The sequence below is a fragment of the Globicephala melas genome, chromosome 19, assembly GCF_963455315.2.
Source record: "Globicephala melas chromosome 19, mGloMel1.2, whole genome shotgun sequence".
Taxonomy (NCBI): Eukaryota; Metazoa; Chordata; class Mammalia; order Artiodactyla; family Delphinidae; genus Globicephala; species Globicephala melas.
In genome coordinates, this window is record NC_083332.1 from 5,678,691 (window position 1) to 5,695,676 (window position 16,986).

The 16,986-nt window shown below is 47.7% G+C and overlaps 1 protein-coding gene across 4 annotated transcripts; it reads left to right on the forward strand.

The window, feature by feature from the left end:
* Positions 1-1,170: 1,170 nt before the first annotated feature.
* Positions 1,171-16,008, forward strand: LOC115847747 (sialic acid-binding Ig-like lectin 5). Of its 4 annotated transcripts, none has more exons than XM_030847872.3 (9): positions 1,171-1,213; positions 1,291-1,671; positions 1,895-2,173; positions 2,444-2,491; positions 3,200-3,454; positions 3,537-3,821; positions 4,046-4,145; positions 4,990-5,071; positions 15,502-16,008. In XM_030847872.3, the coding sequence occupies exons 1-9, from the start codon at positions 1,177-1,179 to the stop codon at positions 15,691-15,693; spliced, it is 1,659 nt and encodes a 552-aa protein (XP_030703732.2). In that variant the 5' UTR covers positions 1,171-1,176; the 3' UTR covers positions 15,694-16,008. The 4 variants fall into 4 exon arrangements, 3 of the variants coding, with proteins under 3 accessions (XP_030703732.2, XP_069900378.1, XP_069900377.1); XM_070044277.1 differs by having other exon boundaries at positions 3,686-3,821; positions 15,502-15,640; XR_011376985.1 differs by lacking the exon at positions 4,046-4,145 and having other exon boundaries at positions 15,502-15,553.
* The last annotated feature ends 978 nt before the right edge of the window (positions 16,009-16,986 follow it).

Here is a 16,986-nt window from a genome sequence, read left to right on the forward strand (position 1 = left end):
TGGCCTCTCCCGCTGCGGAGCACAGGCTCCGGACGTGCAGGCCCAGCGGCCACGGCTCACGGGCCCAGCCGCTCCACGGCATGTGGGATCTTCCCGGACCGGGGCACGAACCCACGTTCCCTGCATTGGCAGGTGGACTCTCAACCACTGCGCCACCAGGGAAGCCCTGAGACTGTGTATCTTAATTTTCTTATTAAATGTTAGTCTCCCCACTCAGATTTTTGACTCACCTTTTCCACCCTAGGAGCTTATCCTGTGTTATATCTCCAGCCCCTACATAGCCCCTGCATGGGGGCATGGCACACAGCAGGTGTCCTCAAAGCCTTAGTTGAATGAGCGAGTATCAGTGCCAGGCTGTGTCCTAAGCGCTTGACACATATGAACTCATCTAATCCTCACACAGCATTTCTGCTAGTGTCTCTGTTTTTCCGATGAGCAAACTGAGGCACAGAGAGGCTAAGTAACTTTGGTAAAGTTGAACAGATGGCAGGTGAGTTGGTAGGTAGGCAGGTGTCTGGGTTCCAACCCGGGCACTCCTTGCCTTCAACTCCCACATTCGAAACACCCTGTGCTCGGTCTGCTTTGGGCATCAACACCAGGACCAGAGTCTGAGGCTGCCTGGGACGAGGACAGTGATGGGAACGGGGACCTAACTCCATGGGGTCAGGAGGCTCCAGGGTGACTGGTGGTGTCCACAGCTCTGTGACCACTGTGGACCGAGTCATGTCCAACTGACATGCTTGTTGCTGAGAACTTACCTTTCTCCTGACTTGGGGGCAGGCCTCCATCACCTGGACCCTCAGCCTGGGCTCCCTTCAACATGTGATAATGAATTTGCTCTTTGACCTCCCAGAGGCCCTGATCCCCAGGGAGCTGGACAGGTGATGCTCTCTTCCCCGTGTAGACAACAGTGCAGGGGGAAGGGCTACAGCTGTGGGGCCTTGGGTGCCTAGACAAGCCTCACATTTCAGTAGCTCGCAGTCTGCAGCTGCAAATGGGAGAGACCTGCCCCCTCCTGTGGCCTGTGGCGTCCAAGTTCCCCTTCTGATTGGCCAAGGCTGTCGCTGTCACCCACTGGCTTCCTGTTGGGGCTTCCTCGGTTGCTCCCCACATTCGCGGCGCTTCCTTCCCTGACTGAGGCACTTGGACCCGGGCTCTGCGGTGGCGGACGCGGACATGGTGCCCCTGCTGCTGCTGCCCCTGCTTTGGGGGGGTGAGTGGGCCGAGGGAGGAGGGGCGGCAAGGGTGGGGGAGGGGCTGGAGCTTCAGCGGAGCCTCTGTGTCCCCCAGGGTCCCTGCAGGAGGACTGGGGGTACCGGCTCCTAGTGCAGGAATCAGTGACGGTGCAGGCGTGCCTGGATGTCTACGTGCCCTGCTCTTTTTCCTACCCTTGGAGTTCGTGGTACCCCTATGAAGAACCCTTCGTCTATTGGTTCCGGGAAGGGGACAACGTATCCCGCAGTGATCCTGTGGCCACAAACAACCCAGGTAGACAAGTGAAGCCAGAGACCCAGGGCCGATTCCACCTCCTCCGGGACCGCAGGAAAAAGAACTGCTCCCTGAACATCAGAGATGCCAGGATGAGCGACACAGGAGTCTACTTGTTCCGAGTGGAGAGAGGTGATAGCAAATACAGCTACAGAGATAAGAAGCTGAATTTGCAGGTGACAGGTATGGCAGGGGCCCAGGAGAGGACCCTGGGACGTGGAGACTCCCGTATTAGAACAGGAACAGGACACAGGACCACTCCCTGCTCCAGGTCTTGGGGTTTAGGGGTTCAGAAGAGACACAGGACCTGGGGTGAGATGTGGCTCTGAAGCACTGGTCCCTCTCAGGATCACATTCTGGGCCCCCACCCCCCTGGGGCCCAGGCATCTCCCTCTCTTCTCATCAGCCCCAACAGAGAAACCTGACATCCATTTTCTGGAGGCTCTGGAGTCCGGCCGCCCCACAAACCTGACTTGCCACTTGTCACTAGTCTGTGATGGGGGAAGAGTTTTCTCATTCTCCTGGGCGGGGGATGCCCTTGATGCCATGGGCCCAGAGACCCTCCACTCCTCGGTGCTCACCTTCACCCCGAGGCCCCAGGACCACGGCACCAACCTCACCTGTCGAGTGGAACTCCAAGGAGATCAAGTGACCATGGAGAGAACCATCCGACTCAATGTGTCATGTGAGTTTGGAGGGGGGCTGGGTCCCTGAGGGCAGTCGGCTGTGTGTGTGTGTGTGTGTGTGTGTGTGTGTGTGTGTGTGTGTGTGTGTGTAGAGGGCAGGGATAGAACGAGGGCCAGCTCACTCTTTTATGGATCTGCGCCTTGGGAGCCGAGGTGGGGAGAGGCCATGAGGACAGCCGTGCCCCCTTCCTGGTTTCCTTCCTTGGGTGCTGGGTCAGTTTCCATCCCACTGCTCAGCTCTGAAGCAAGGCCATATCTTTCCATCCTAGATGCTCCGTGGAACCTCAGTATCAACCTCTGCTTCAGAAATGTCACAGGTAGGAAAGGACCTCTCTTCTCCAGGGCTGGGTCCAGCTCCTGGGACCACCTCCAAGCAGAGAGGGTGGGATTAGGGCTTGAATGCCGTCACATATGGGAAGAGCAAGGATAAAAATCACCACCCTCTCCCCCACCTCCCAGGCGCTAGTCCACACACAGATTCAATACACATATACACATACACACACACACATATATACATGCACGTACACACACATCCACATCCACATCTCTACACATCCACACAGATGCATACAGAAATGCACAGACGCACATGCACCTACACACGCATGGACACACACATACAGGCCACACACACACGCACCACACACATACGCACTCACACACTCTGTTCAAAGCCCGTTTCACTTCACCATGGTTGTGCTCTGTGGTTTTCCTCCACAGAACCGCCTGCGTCCCATTTCCGGGTGCCTTCACTGAAGCAGTTTCCCAAGGCTTGAGGCTCTCTGTGCTCTTTCCACCAAACAGCCCAGGCACGTCCCATTGAGACACTGAGCTTCCCCTGAAGATACAAGGCCCAGACACGTTGTGTCAACCTCCTTAGGGTGTGAGGGTCCAGCCTTGGAACCCACACCGAAGCAAGCTAGCGGGCCAGGGGAGGAGAGGGAGAGGCCAACTAGATCCTAGGAAGGCGGGAGGGATGAGACCTCAGCCTTCCCCAGCTCTCACTGCACTTTCCCCCAAAGCCCTCAAGGCTCTACAAAACAGCTCATCCCTTCTCATCTCGGAGAGCCAGGCTCTGCAGCTGCTCTGTGTGGCTGACAGCAACCCCCCTGCCCAGCTGAGCTGGTTCCGGACGTCCCCAGCCCTGAACGCGACCCGCATCTCCAGCACCAAGATCCTGGAGCTGCCAGGCTTAGGCGCTGCAGAAAGAGAATTCACCTGCAGAGCTCAGAACCCTCTGGGCTCCCAGAATACCTCTCTGAGCCTCTCGGTGGTCTGTGAGTGCGGGGACCCCTGGGGGCAGGACACCTGGGCCCAGGTGAGGGGAGGGGCACCGCTGACACTCCTCCCTCTGTACAGACCCCCCGCAGCTGCTGGGACCCTCCTGCTCCCAGGAGGAGGAGGGTCTGCACTGCGACTGTTCCTCCCGAGCCCAGCCGGCCCCCTCCCTGCGCTGGCGGCTGGGGGAGGGGCTGCTGGAGGGGAATTTCAGCAACGCCTCCTTCAAGGTCACCTCCAGCTCGGCTGGGCCCTGGGTCAACAGCTCCCTGTGCCTCCGCGAGGGGCTCAGCTCTGGCCTCAGACTCAGCTGCGAGGCCCAGAACGGCCACGGGAAACAGAGCGCCACTGTCCTGCTGCTGCCAGGTTAGGGGACCTGTTGAGGGCAGAGGCTTAGGGGGAAAGGAGTTAAGGTCCTAGAAGATGATGCTTGGAGGGAGAGGGGCTGGGGCCTGGACAGAAGGTGGTTGCTAGGACAGGGTGCCCCATCTCAGACCTGAAGGGGTTCTCCAGCAAGTTCTGCAAGGAGGTGGGAAGGCAAGAGACTGAATCTTGGGAGTGAGCTCATCTCACAGCCCTCTCCTCTGCAGGGAAACCGGCATCCCTGACCGGAGTGGTTGGTGGGGCCCTTGCAGGTGCCGGTGCCATGGCCCTGCTGTCACTGTGCTTGTGTGTTATCTTCTTTTGCATGTAAGCCTGTGTTCTTGGGGAGGTGCACAGGGGGGTGTGTGTGGTAGGCAGTCCAGAGAACGGTCATTTAACCCCAGAAAGGCAGCGCTGAGTAGACTAGATCCAGAGGGGGTCTTTTTTTTTTTTTTTGCGGGGTTGGGGGGGAATAGGTAACAGCCTTCGTGAGATAGAATTCCCATACGTTTAAGGTGTACAATTTATTGGCTTTCAGTCTATTCAGAGTCGTGCGTCCATCACCATGATTTTGATAGAACTTTTTCATTAGCCCCTGAAATGAAACCAAAAGGAAACGCACACCCCTTGTCATCCCATCTGATCCATCCCTTGCCCTAGACAACCACGAATCTGAGTCCGTCTAGAGTTGGCTATTCCGGACATTGTGGAATCATAAAATATGTGGTCCCTTGTGACTGACCCCTTTTGCTTAGCGTGATGATTTCAAGGTTCGTGCACGTTGTGGCATGTGTCGGTACTTTGTTCCTTTTTATTTCCGAATAATGTTCCCTGGTATGAATGGAGCACCTTTCTACCCATCTGCTCATCCACTGATGGACATTTGGGTTGTTTCCACTTTTTGGCTCTCATTTGCCAATAATAATAACATTCACGTACAAGTTTTCATGTGTAAGCGGGGTCTTTAGGGATGGAAATTCAGTCTTGGCCAAGGTCCTGGTCATCCAGGAGGATGAAGCACTCACTTGCCCGTCAGGAAGGCCTCCGAGTCCGGTTCCAGGGTCCGGATGCCTGAGTTGTCTTACCAGGGAGTGGGGGCAGCCTGCTTGTCTTTGCCCGAGCCGGCCTTCTGCAGTTTCTTCTCTTCTCTTCCACTGGTTTCTTCTCCTAGAGTGAAAGCCCGCAGAAAGCAGGCAGCCAGGAGACCAGAGGGTGTGGATGGTGAAGACCCCGTCATGGGTACCATCGCCTGGGTGAGTGATGTGGGCGTCTTCTCCTGCAGTGGGAGCCCTGGGCGTGTCCACTCGGTGGGTCCAGACTGAGTTCCTCAGTATTTCCTGCTCCTCCCTGGTCCCCCGGGCAGACACCTGGGCATTGACTCCCCTTCTGTTCTTCCCCTCCATCCCCCAGACGCAATGGCCCTCTGCTGACCACTGAGCCAACCTCACCTCTTTGCCAGATACAGCCTTCCAGAACCATCTCCCCCAAACCAGTACTTTCCAGCCCTTCTGGAGTTTCAAAGCTGTTGTTTGCTACCATTGCTTAGAGAATCAAGTCCTAATCCTTGGTCTGATATACGAAGTCCTTCCTGAGGTCTCCCCTGATGGCCGCTCCAGCCACTGGTCCTGCCCTAGGGTCCAGCTACACTGGCCTTCTCACTGTCTCCATAGCAATCTATTACCTGATGACTCGGAGCCTTTGAATGTACAGTTCCTTCTACCTGAAATGCCCTTCCTTCCTCATTTCGACCAGACCACCTCGCCTCCTCCTTCTAGCTCCAATATCAACATCTCTTACTCTGGGAAACCTTTGTCCTCTCCCTCCCTGTCAATGCCCATCCCTCCCTTCTCTATATCCCCAGAGCTCTGTGTCCATCCCTGTACTGAGGGTCACATCACACAACATCACTATATTTACCTGTCTCCACCCTCTCATCGTATTTGTAAAGTCCTTGAGAGGGCGGGGGTTGTAATTTTCTCTCACTGTCCCTGTCCAGCATGACCCCCCTTCTCTTTTTTAAAATTGGGTTCGCGTTGCCCTAAGTGGAGTTATCCAAAATGCTTTGCTCGTGACCGAGCTATTATCACTGGAACATGCAGTGTTCGCTTTGTTTTTCATAATATGATAAGCAAATGTAAACCTCCCGTCCAACCTAAGACTTCAAACATTGATGATGACTTTTATCTACCCATGTTGCTCCCTGATCCATCCTCAGTAACCACTGCTCTGAATCTCTTTTTTTTTAAATTTATTTATTTAATTTATTTATTATTTTTGGCTGCGTTGGGTCTTCGTTGATGCACGCGGGCTTTCTCTAGTTGTGGCGAGCGGGGGCTACTCTTCGTTGCGCTGCGCGGGCTTCTCATTGCAGTGGCTTCTCTTGTTGCGGAGCATGGGCTCTAGGTGCGCGGGCTTCAGTAGTTGTGGCACGCGGGCTTAGTTGCTCCGCGGCATGTGGGATCCTCCCGGACCAGAGCTCGAACCCGTGTCCCCTGCATTGGCAGGCAGTTCTTAACCACTGCGCCACCAGGGTAGCCCTGCTCTGAATCTTTTGTTGCTGGTGTTATCACATATATGTTTACCCAAAATGTACACTGTTTAGTTTAATTGCTTCTGAACCTACAAAGGGCTTCACGTTCTGCCTACTCTTCTTGGACTCGCTTTGTAGATGCAACATTAGGTCACAAAGAGTCATTCCTATTTTTACATAAAGTTGCAGTTCTCCATTGTATAATAATTCATTTTATTATTATGTCTATTATCTAAGCTTGTATTGATGGACATTTGAGTTGTTTCCAGGTGTTGCTCTTATGAACATTCTTATTCGTGTCTCACTGTGTTCACATGTGAGAGTTTTTCTTTAGCATTACTGAAGAATTTAATTACTAGGTCATAGTGTATGTAAAGTTCATATTTACAAGATCATGACAAATGGTTTTCCAAAGCAACTGCATTCACTTATACTCCCATCGGTGCTTATCAGATTCTGTTGATCTACAATCTCTCCAACACTTGGTTTTCTCAGTTTTTTTTTTTTTTTTTTTGGTCATCTCACCATCTCACTATGGTGTTGGTTTGCATTTCCTTGGTTACCAATGAAAACAAAAGTCTCTCTATGTCTTCAGTGGCATATGAACATGTTCTCTATAAAATGCCAGGTCCCATCTATGGCCCATTCCCCTACTGGATGTTGGACTTTTTCTTATTAAATTTGTTGGAGCTCTTTATACATTTTTATACTGTTTTTTTTTTTTCTTTCTGGTTATATACATGGTAAATATCTTCTCCCAGTGAGTAGCTTCTCTTCACTTTTTTTAAAGGTGACCTCTGATTATGGTAAGTTCTGAATTGTAATATAACCATATTTACCAATCTTCTCTTTTCTATTGAGTGCCTTTTGGGTCTCATTTAAGAAACTCTTCCCCATCTTAAGATTAGAAGGATATTCAAGTATAGTTTCTATGAAAAGTTTTGTTTTCCTGTTGACATTTAAAGACTTCATCTACTGGGAGTTGAGTTTTGTGTGTGGTGTGCAGTGTTGATCTATATATGTCCTTCCTTCATTTATAGAATAGTCCTTCGCTCCCTCCCCTACTGATCTGCCATGCCATTTTTGCCATACATCAAAATTCCATACGTGGGTGGACCTCTTTCTGTGGCCTCTTCTATTCCAATGGTCAATTTTATAGTCCCTGAGTCAGAACTGTGTCTACAGTCAACAGAGTCTATAAACTCAAACATAAGTCCTGGTATCTAACAGAGCAAAACCTTCTCCTGAATCTTTTTCAGAAGTTGTCTTGCCTATCCTTGGCCCTTTGTTGTTCTAGTTAAATGTTAGAGTCAGTTTGTCAAGTTCCAAAAAAAGTACTCCTGTTGGAGTTTTGACTGGAATTACATTGAACCCATAGATCAATTCAGGAAGAGTGTACTTGTTTTTGAGTTTAAGTCTTCTAACCCACGAAAAATGGATATCTCTATTCATTTTTTTAAAAAATGTTTTCAAGAAAGAGAGACAATTCCTTCACACAGGTCTTGGTCATCTTTTTCTATTTTTCTTCCTAAATACTAGTTATTGTTACTATTGTAAATGCTATTTTTTTAATTTTTATTTTATTTTTTTATATTTGGCCATGCTAGGTCTTCGGTTTCTCTGCGAGGGCTTTCTCTAGTTGCGGCAAGCGGGGGCCACTCTTCATCGCGGTGCGCGGGCCTCTCACTGTCGCGGCCTCTCCTGTTGCGGAGCACAGGCTCCAGACGCGCAGGCTCAGTAGTTGTGGCTCACGGGCCTAGTTGCTCCGTGGCATGTGGGATCCTCCCAGACCAGGGCTCGAACCCGTGTCCCCTGCATCGGCAGGCGGGTTCTCAACCACTGCGCCACCAGATAAAACCCCTGGCAGGAGTTCTTTAGACCCAACCAGGTTGTCAATTACTTGCCGCGCAGTCTTAATTTGGATGTTTGGTGGTCGTCTGCGTGGATCTTTTCAAGTCCGAAGAGATAGAGCAATAGGAGAATGAGAAAGACTGAGGGGGAAAAGCCTTGGCCTCAGTGCGCTTCTTCACGGCCAGAGAACTGGTCCCTGGCAGACCCTGCAGGCGACGTCAGCTGCCCCTTAACGGACTACTTGAATCTACGTGGCTCAGGGTAAGTCCCAGCCACCCTTCAGAGGGGAGCCATAGCCCAGTAGGCGGATCGAGATTATGGCCTTGGAGGCCCCGCATTGGGTGCCAGGAAAGATGTTGCAGGAAAGAGAGTGGGGTGCGAGAGGATGGTCACATCCCAAGTCATGTCTGCGTCCCTGGGATGGCCGCCCAGTGTGGGTTCTTGGCTTTGCGCAGGCAAGGATTCAAGAGCAAGACAAAGTGAAAGAAGGTTTATTCAGGGAGATACACACTCCATAGAGTGTGGGCCATCTTGGAAGGCAAGAGGCCGATGCTATCTTTTTTAAAGTGCATTTTCTGATTGCTCATTGCTGGTATGCAGAATGAAAAAAAAAAGTTTTTTCAAAACATATGAGGTTGTTTTTGTAATTAAAAAAAATCACAGGGGCTTCCCTGGTGGCGCAGTGGTTGAGAATCTGCCTGCCGATGCAGGGGACACGGGTTCGAGCCCTGGTCTGGGAAGATCCCACATGCCGCGGAGGAACTAGGCCTGTGAGCCACAACTACTGAGCCTGCGCGTCTGGAGCCTGTGCTCCGCAACAAGAGAGGCTGCAATAGTGAGAGGCCCGCGCACCATGATGAAGAGTGGCCCCCGCTCGCCGCAACTAGAGAAAGCCCTCACACAGAAACGAAGACCCAACATAGCCAAAAATAAATTAATTAATTAATTTAAAAAAATCACAAATTGGTCTTGGGTGCCATTTAGAATCGTGTTGCATTGGTAGCTGGAAAATTCTTAGATCTTATCCATAAGCCTGCTGAACCATTCCTTTTCAGAGATAAAGATACCATCTGAAAAATTTGTAATATTCCTGTTTTTAACGGTCGTGGCTTGCTGAATCAAAGCAGCTGAATTTGATGCACATGTAATGTCGTTTCCTTCAAGAATCGGCTGGTCCTTTCGGGCTTCAGGTACTGAAGAAGAAACGCCTAGCCTCCTGCAACCCCTGCAGGTGTATTTTTCTTCTGAGAGGTTTCAGATTTCAACAAATGACTCACTCCCCTGAATAAATGATGGGGAAGTGAGCGCACCAAGACTGCCTCGTGTGGTAATGGAAGTCCGTGTGACACTTCAGATCGTGGGCAGGTTGTTTGAACAGTAGTCAATTTCTTTTCATTTCCCCACCATTTGTCCACACAGAGCTGCTCCTTTTACTTTTTTTTTTTTTTTTTTGCGGTACGTGGGCCTCTCACCGTTGTGGCCTCTCCCGTTGCGGAGCGCAGGCTCAGCGGCCATGGCTCATGGGCCTAGCCGTTCCACGGCATGTGGGATCTTCCCGGACCGGGGCACGAATCCGTGTCCCCTGCATCGGCAGGCGGACTCTCAACCACTGCACCACCAGGGAAGCCCTCTTTCACTATGTTTTTAAGCTGGATACTTAGCTTATTAATATATAGCACATTTCTTTCATTATAAAAGTATTTTTGGATAAATTTCTCTCAGAATATGACTTTAATTTCATTCCACACATTTTGAAATGTGTTATTTTAATATCATTCAGTTCTAAATATTGCTAAAACCCTATTGTGATTTCTTTTTGGAATCTTAAATTATTGGGGATTTAAAAAAAATTCCAAATGTATGGGGATCTTAAAACGTCTTTCCATCCTTAAATTCTAAATACATTGAGTTTTTTCTCAGAGTGCATGGTTTTTATGATACCTATTTTTTAAATTTGTTGAGACTTGATCTGTGGCCTGGTATGTGATGAATGTTTGTAAATATTTCCTATATGCTTCAGAAAAAAAAAATTTCCTATTTCATAAATTCCAGGTAAGATCAGTAGGCCAGTGTGTTAACTGTATTGTTCAAATCCAAATCCATATCTTTCCTAATAGGTCTTCCTGACCTGTCAATATTTGAAATCTTATATTATGATAGTTTACTTGTCAATTTTTCCCTGGAGTTCTATCAAATGTATTTCTTATAATTGATGTATTTTTAAATTAAAACTGTATATTTTAGAAGTATTGTATCTTAGTGAATTGAACATTTTATCACATTTAATCACATGTAGTGATTGTCTTTGTGCCTACTGATACTTTTTGTTTTAAAGTCTATTTGGTTAGATCTTAAAACAGATACACCAATTTGTCATTGGTCAGTTAGAAAGGATAATATTTCTCCATCCTTTCCTCTCCCCACCCCCTTCCAACATTTTACTTATGCTTTGGCAGTGATTCTTTTAAATAGTATATAACCAGGTTTTAAAAACTCCAATTTCACATCCCCTGTTGAGTTCACTCTTCTTGGATTTATTGTGGTTATTGATACATGTGGATTTCTTTGTACCATTTTACCTTTCCCTTCTGTTTGGTTCCATTTTTTTTCAATATTTCATTTTCTCCTTTCTTATTTAAACATTTAATATCTCTGTCTTACACCTAACAGAAAGAACTCGAGTGCTTTCATATCTATTGGTTTCCACTCTGTCCACCGTCTACTGTAATGTTGGTTCTTTTTCTAGATCTCCAGTTTTCATTCTGGGTAATTATGAACACACTTAACATTTTTCCGTTCTCTGGTCTTCTTAAAAAAAAATATATAGGTACACATTTTACTGAGGTGTTTGAGCACCTTTGTATCCTATATTTCTTGCGTGTGGCTTCTTAGTTTTGTTATTTTTATTTGAATTCTTTTTATTTGAATTCTTCCTCCCAACATGTTCTCATTTGGGTTTTCCTGTATTAAGACTTGTGTCTGAAAATATTTTTATGCCCCTACAGTTGAATGTCATTTGGCAGGATATTGATTCCAGGATCAAGGTGATTTCGCTTCAATGCTTTGAACACTTTATTCATTGTTTCTTGTACCCAGTATCGCTGTTAGAAATCTTAGGGCTCGCACATTGGTAGGTAATCCACTCATTCTCCCTGGAAAGGTTTATACGTTTCTCCTTGGTTTTGATATTTTTAAGAATACTCTATTTGGATGTGGGCTTTTCCTTTTTTTTTTCCTTGTGTCTGTGGGGTCCTTTGAGCTGAAGTGGTTCATTTTTTCTTTAATTCTGGCAATTTTATCTCCACTATTTTTGTCCAAATATTTCTTCTTCTTTTAATTTCCTTTTTATCTCATTTGGGGACTGTTGGGATTTCCCTGGCGGTCCAGTGGTTAAGACTCCATGCTTCCAATGCAGGGGCGGAGGGTTGGATCCCTGGTTGGGGAACTAAGATCCCACATGCCGTGTGGCGTGGCCAAAAAAAAAAAAAAAAAAAAAAAGCATATCATTTGGGGACTATTATAATCTGAGTTGAGATCTTCTATTTCTGTCCTCTATCTATTGTAACTTTTCTTTTCTTTTTTTAAAAAATATTTATTTATTTTGGCTGTGCCAGGCTCTAGTTGCAGCATGCATGCGGGATCTAGTTCCCCGAAGAGGGATTGAACCCTGGCCCCCTGAATTGGGAGTGCAGAGTCTTACCTACTGGACCACCAGGGAAGTCCCAACTATTCTTTTCATATGTTGTGTGCTTCATCCTTCCCTACTTCCTTCTAGGGGAGACGTCAAAGGCCCTTCCAGCTCACTGACGTGTCTTCAACTGTATTCATTCTATTCTTCATTCCGCCATTGGGTTCTTCCTATTCTACTTTTCAGACATAATATTTCCACTTTTTACAGAACTGCACACACATTTCCTTTTCACATAATTTACGTGATTACGTGACTTCTTGTTTTACATTTTATGTACATAATTTCTGATGTATATAATTTCCTTTTTTTCCTCGCAGTTTTGAGATATATATGACATACAGCACTGTATAAGTTTAAGGTGTACAGAATAATGATTTGACTTACATATATCATGAAATGATTAGCACAGTACGTTTAGCAAACATCCATCATCTCATATAGATAGAAAATTTTTTCCTTGTGATGAGAACTCAGGATTTACTCACTTAATAACTTTCGTATGTAACATAGAGCAGTGTCAATTATAATTATCCTGTTGTACATTTCTAGTACTTATGTATCTTATAACTGGAAGTTTGTACCTTTTGACCACCGTCATCTAATTCCCCCTCCCCCAGTCTCCCGCCTCTGATCACCACAAATCGGATCTCTTTTTCTATGAGTTTTCTTGTTTGCTCATTATTGAAGTATAATTGACCTACAACACTACGTTGGTTCCTGTTACACAACATAGTGATTCGCTATTTCTGTATGTTTCAAAATGATCACCATGATGTCTAGTTACGATATGTCACCATACGAAGATATTGCAGAGTTACTGACTGATGTACCTAATTTCTTATTCTCACTTTCACGATGGTAATATCATCACTCACTTCTCTTAGTGCATTTAGCGTGCTTAGTTTAAACCCTTGATCAAAGTGTTCTAATACTTGTGCTTTGGAGGTACAGGAAGTTCCCAGGTTCCGTTGGCTTGTTTTCCTTCCGGGACATTTACACTCCACGGGTGTCCAGTCCTGTGAGCTGGGAGGGCATATTCCCCTGGGGATGTTAGTTACTCAGTCTGGAGTATTGATTGGGTGAAGGTGAAAGGCAGATGATAGTCTGTGTCGGCTCAAAGGAGCAACGGGGACCAGCCCCAGGGTGGAGCTCCCCCAGGCACCAAAACCACTGCCCATCATTCCCACTTCCTGTCCCCCCAAGAAAGCAGCTTAAGTCGCCCCTTTGCCTTCTGACCCTCAGAGAGAAGGAGCTTTGGGCAGGGACTCTTCGTGGATTTTGATCCACTGGACTCTGGAGTTTGGAAAGGAGAAAATGATGACAAGAATCGCAGAGGCCAGTGAGGCTCCATCTCTGCTCTCCGTCTCTTCACTCCAGGGAAGCTACGGTGCTGATGCAGCACTTACCTCTGGCCACCTGCATATCACCGTCCTGTCCAACGCTGTCTGAATTCTGCAGGCAATGATTGTCCCAAGGCAAGAGTAGAAGAGAGAAAGGAGCAGAATTCAAGCACATTTGAGGGGAAACATCCTCTTATCAACAAGGCAGATTCCCCAGCCCTGGGCTGCAGCACATCGCCTCCCCGACCCCATTTGTTCACATTAGCCTTCACTTCCCCCTAGGGACTTCAGTGTGATCAATTGATTATCAAGCAATCGACTAATTGATTTATAAAATTTTGTCATCCTGTAGTTCTATCTGTAGTTCTTCTTTGCTGGATCTTGGTGAATAGAGCCAGTGGCATGTGTGAATTCACTATCTTGACAGAACTGTGACAGAGAGCTTTGTTTTCCCCATTATTTTACTCTCAACCTTTCTGTAACTTTCATACTGTGGGCAGAATAGTAAAGCGATGAGCTTCATAGTCCCTGGAATTCAACTTCCTGTGTTCAAGTCCTCCATCCAACCACTTCCAAGCTGTGTGACCTTGGACAAGTTAGTTAACCTCTCTGTTTCTTTATTTTCTCTTCTGGAAATAAGACTGTGGATATGGCGGTAACTGTTTCATTGGGTTGTTACAAGAAATGCTTAGAAATGTGCCTAGGCCATGGGGAAATTGCTTACAACTGTTACCTAATGTTACTATTCCCCCCTCTAATAAGGAACTGCATGAAGGCAGGTATTTTGGGCTGTTTCAGTTCCTCTTATGTCCTCATTTGCAAGAATGGCACCTAACTCATAGCCAGCACTCGGCAAAGAGGTATTGAATGAAAGAATGCACATATCACTTTCTCCTGTTTATTCATCTGAGCTGCATGTTGCCTTATGATGACCAATTTAATCCCTTCTTAATACATGGTAAGGCTATTATTAATGGACGCACATCCTTATTTCTCCCTTTTTGGCTGCAGTAGCGTCAATACACCTAGCTGCTTTGTCATTTCATTTTACCTTGCTCACGTCTAATACGGGCAGCTCTGTCTGGATATTCTATTTTTTTGCTGAGGTCATAAAACCATTTGTTCCTAACCTGGAACTCGTTTTTTTTTCTTTCTGGGCTACTTTTGAAGGCTAATGTTGCTTTCAACACTCTCTTCTATAGCATGATGATGTAGGGGTGTGGGCAGACTTGAGAGAGAAAAGGAAATGGCTTACCAGTGTCTGGGTACCATCTTTGTTGGAAGACTTGGGTCCTGCTTTATTTTCATTTTTGTTTTATGGAGCCCAGGCCCAGGATCCAGAATTGCCATCTCTTTTTAAAAATTATTTATTTATGGCTGTGTTGGGTCTTCGTTGCTGCGTGCAGGCTTTCTCTAGTTGTGAAGAGCAGGGGCTACTCTTCATTGCAGTGTGTGGGTTTCTCATTGCAGTGGCTTCTCTTGTTGCAGAGCACAGGCTCTAGGCATGCAGGCTTCAGTAGTTGTGGCACGCGGGCTCAGTAGTTACGGCACCCGGGCTCAGTAGTTGTGTTTCGCAGGCTCTAGAGCACAGACTCAGTAGTTGTGGCACACGGGCTTAGTTGCTCCATGGCATGTGAGATCTTCCTGAACCAGGGCTCGAACCCATGTCCCTTGTATTGGCAGGTGGATTCTTAACCACTGCACCACCGGGGAAACCAGAATTGCCATCTCTTTTCTGGTTTCTGCATAAGCTATCTCACAGTACACCAGGAAGTTAGAAATTTGCTTTGTTTCCTTGTCTCTAATCCAGTGCTCCTAGCAAACTAAGCTGCCTGAGGTCAGGGTCCATGTCTGTTTTCTCACACAGTCCACCTGGCCCCTCGCCCAGGACTTGGCACGGGAGATACTGTCAATAACACAGCAGACCTGGGTTTGAGTCCTGGCTCTGCCATTTACTATATGAGTGACCTTGGGCAAGTTACTTTACCTCTCCCCACCTCAGTTTTCCTACCTGTAAAATGGGGATAATGAGAGTATCATTCATACTGGGGCTTTCTGTGAAGGTTAAATATGATTCGTAAGCCCTTGATATGGCCTAATCAGTCTTAGTATTACAAAACTGTAAATGAATGAGTGAATATTTGAGTTCATAGGAAACACGTGTGGAATGAGAAGATGAATGAATAAATGTCCCTTCAGGCCGACTTTCCCTTGGAGGGGAAAGTGCCTGCCTTACTCCTTCTCTGACTCCCTTTTCTCCCCTTTACTCAGGGTTCCAGGCAAAAGCCCTGGCCAGACGGCCCCCCAGACCAGACGTCGTCCCCTGCAGAGGATGCCCCGCCTTCAGGGGAGCAACAGGAGCTCCATTACGCCTCCCTCAGCTTTCGCGGGATGAAGTCTCGCGAGCCTTTGGACCAGGAGGCCACCAGCACCACCGAGTACTCAGAGATCAACACAAGCTAATGAGGACTCGCCCAGAGCTTGGTCCTGGCTGGAGGAATCACAGCCTCTGTGGGGAAAAGGAGAAGTCAGGGACTAGTTGATGAAGCCTTTGTGGCAGTATTAGCATTAACTACTGTATGAGTGTCCCCAGGTAGAGCAGAAGGAAGACAGGTGATAGGATTAGAGACTTGGGCTCAATCAAATGCTGGTTCCAGCACTTCCTGAGGCATCGTTAGCAAGCAATTCACTTTATCTCTCTGTGTCTCAGTTTTCCGTTCTGTAAATCAGAGATCATGTGTCTTACCTCAAAGCTGTGTGAGAATTAAAGAAAGAACACATCAAAATCAACCAACAGAGGTCCCGTCATGTGGCGTGCGCTGAGTGTCTGCTGGTTTCTCTTCCTTGAAGAGAAATGTCCTCCTGGCAAGTTCTCCTGAGGCTGGGGGTGACTAGTGTTGACCTCAGACATTTCTCCAGCAAACATGGGTTTATCCGGCATTAGCTGAGCATGGCAACTTGGGGTCTGCAGCCATTATGAGCCACGTGCAAGTTATGACACAGCAAGGGAAGGAGACCGCTTTTATAGAGGGGCGAAGGAAGTTGGGGGCTAGAGTAAACAGAGTCCCTGGCTTTTCATTGGCATAGTCCTTGCCAGGAAAGAAGAGCAGTCTTTCTTCTTCCTGTTGGGCTCTACTCATCACGGGCAGTGAGAGGTCTCCCTCTGGTCTCCTGACTCTATCAAACTGAGGCTTCATTTTATTCATTTTTTACACCAGGCACAGAGGACAGGGTGGCAACTTGTTGATGTCATTCTCCTTCCCAGAACTCTTCAAAGCCTCCCAGGGAAAGATCAGCCCCTCAGCCTGACATTCGGTTCATAATCTTGATCTCCTTGCCTCACTTTTTTTTTTTTCTTTTTGCGGTACACGGGCCTCTCACCATTGTGGCCTCTCCGTTGAGGAGCACAGGCTCCAGACGCGCAGGCTCAGCAGCCATGGCTCACGGGCCCAGCCGCTCTGCGGCATGTAAGATCTTCACGGACCGGGGCACGAACCCGTGTCCCCTGCCTCGGCAGGCGGACTCCCAACCACTGCGCCACGAGAGAAGCCCCTTGCCTCACTTTTATCTGTCAATCCTTGCAGCACATTTCCATCTCCTGACCTCCAGTCCCTTCCCTATCTCATTTATGGACCCTAAAGGGATCTTCCCAACAGCCAGAGGGCTGACCCTTACTCTCCTGCACAAACCTGTTTGTGGCTTCCTGGTCTTAGTACATTGCAAGCATCTGTCCCAGCATTTAAAGTCCTTCACGGG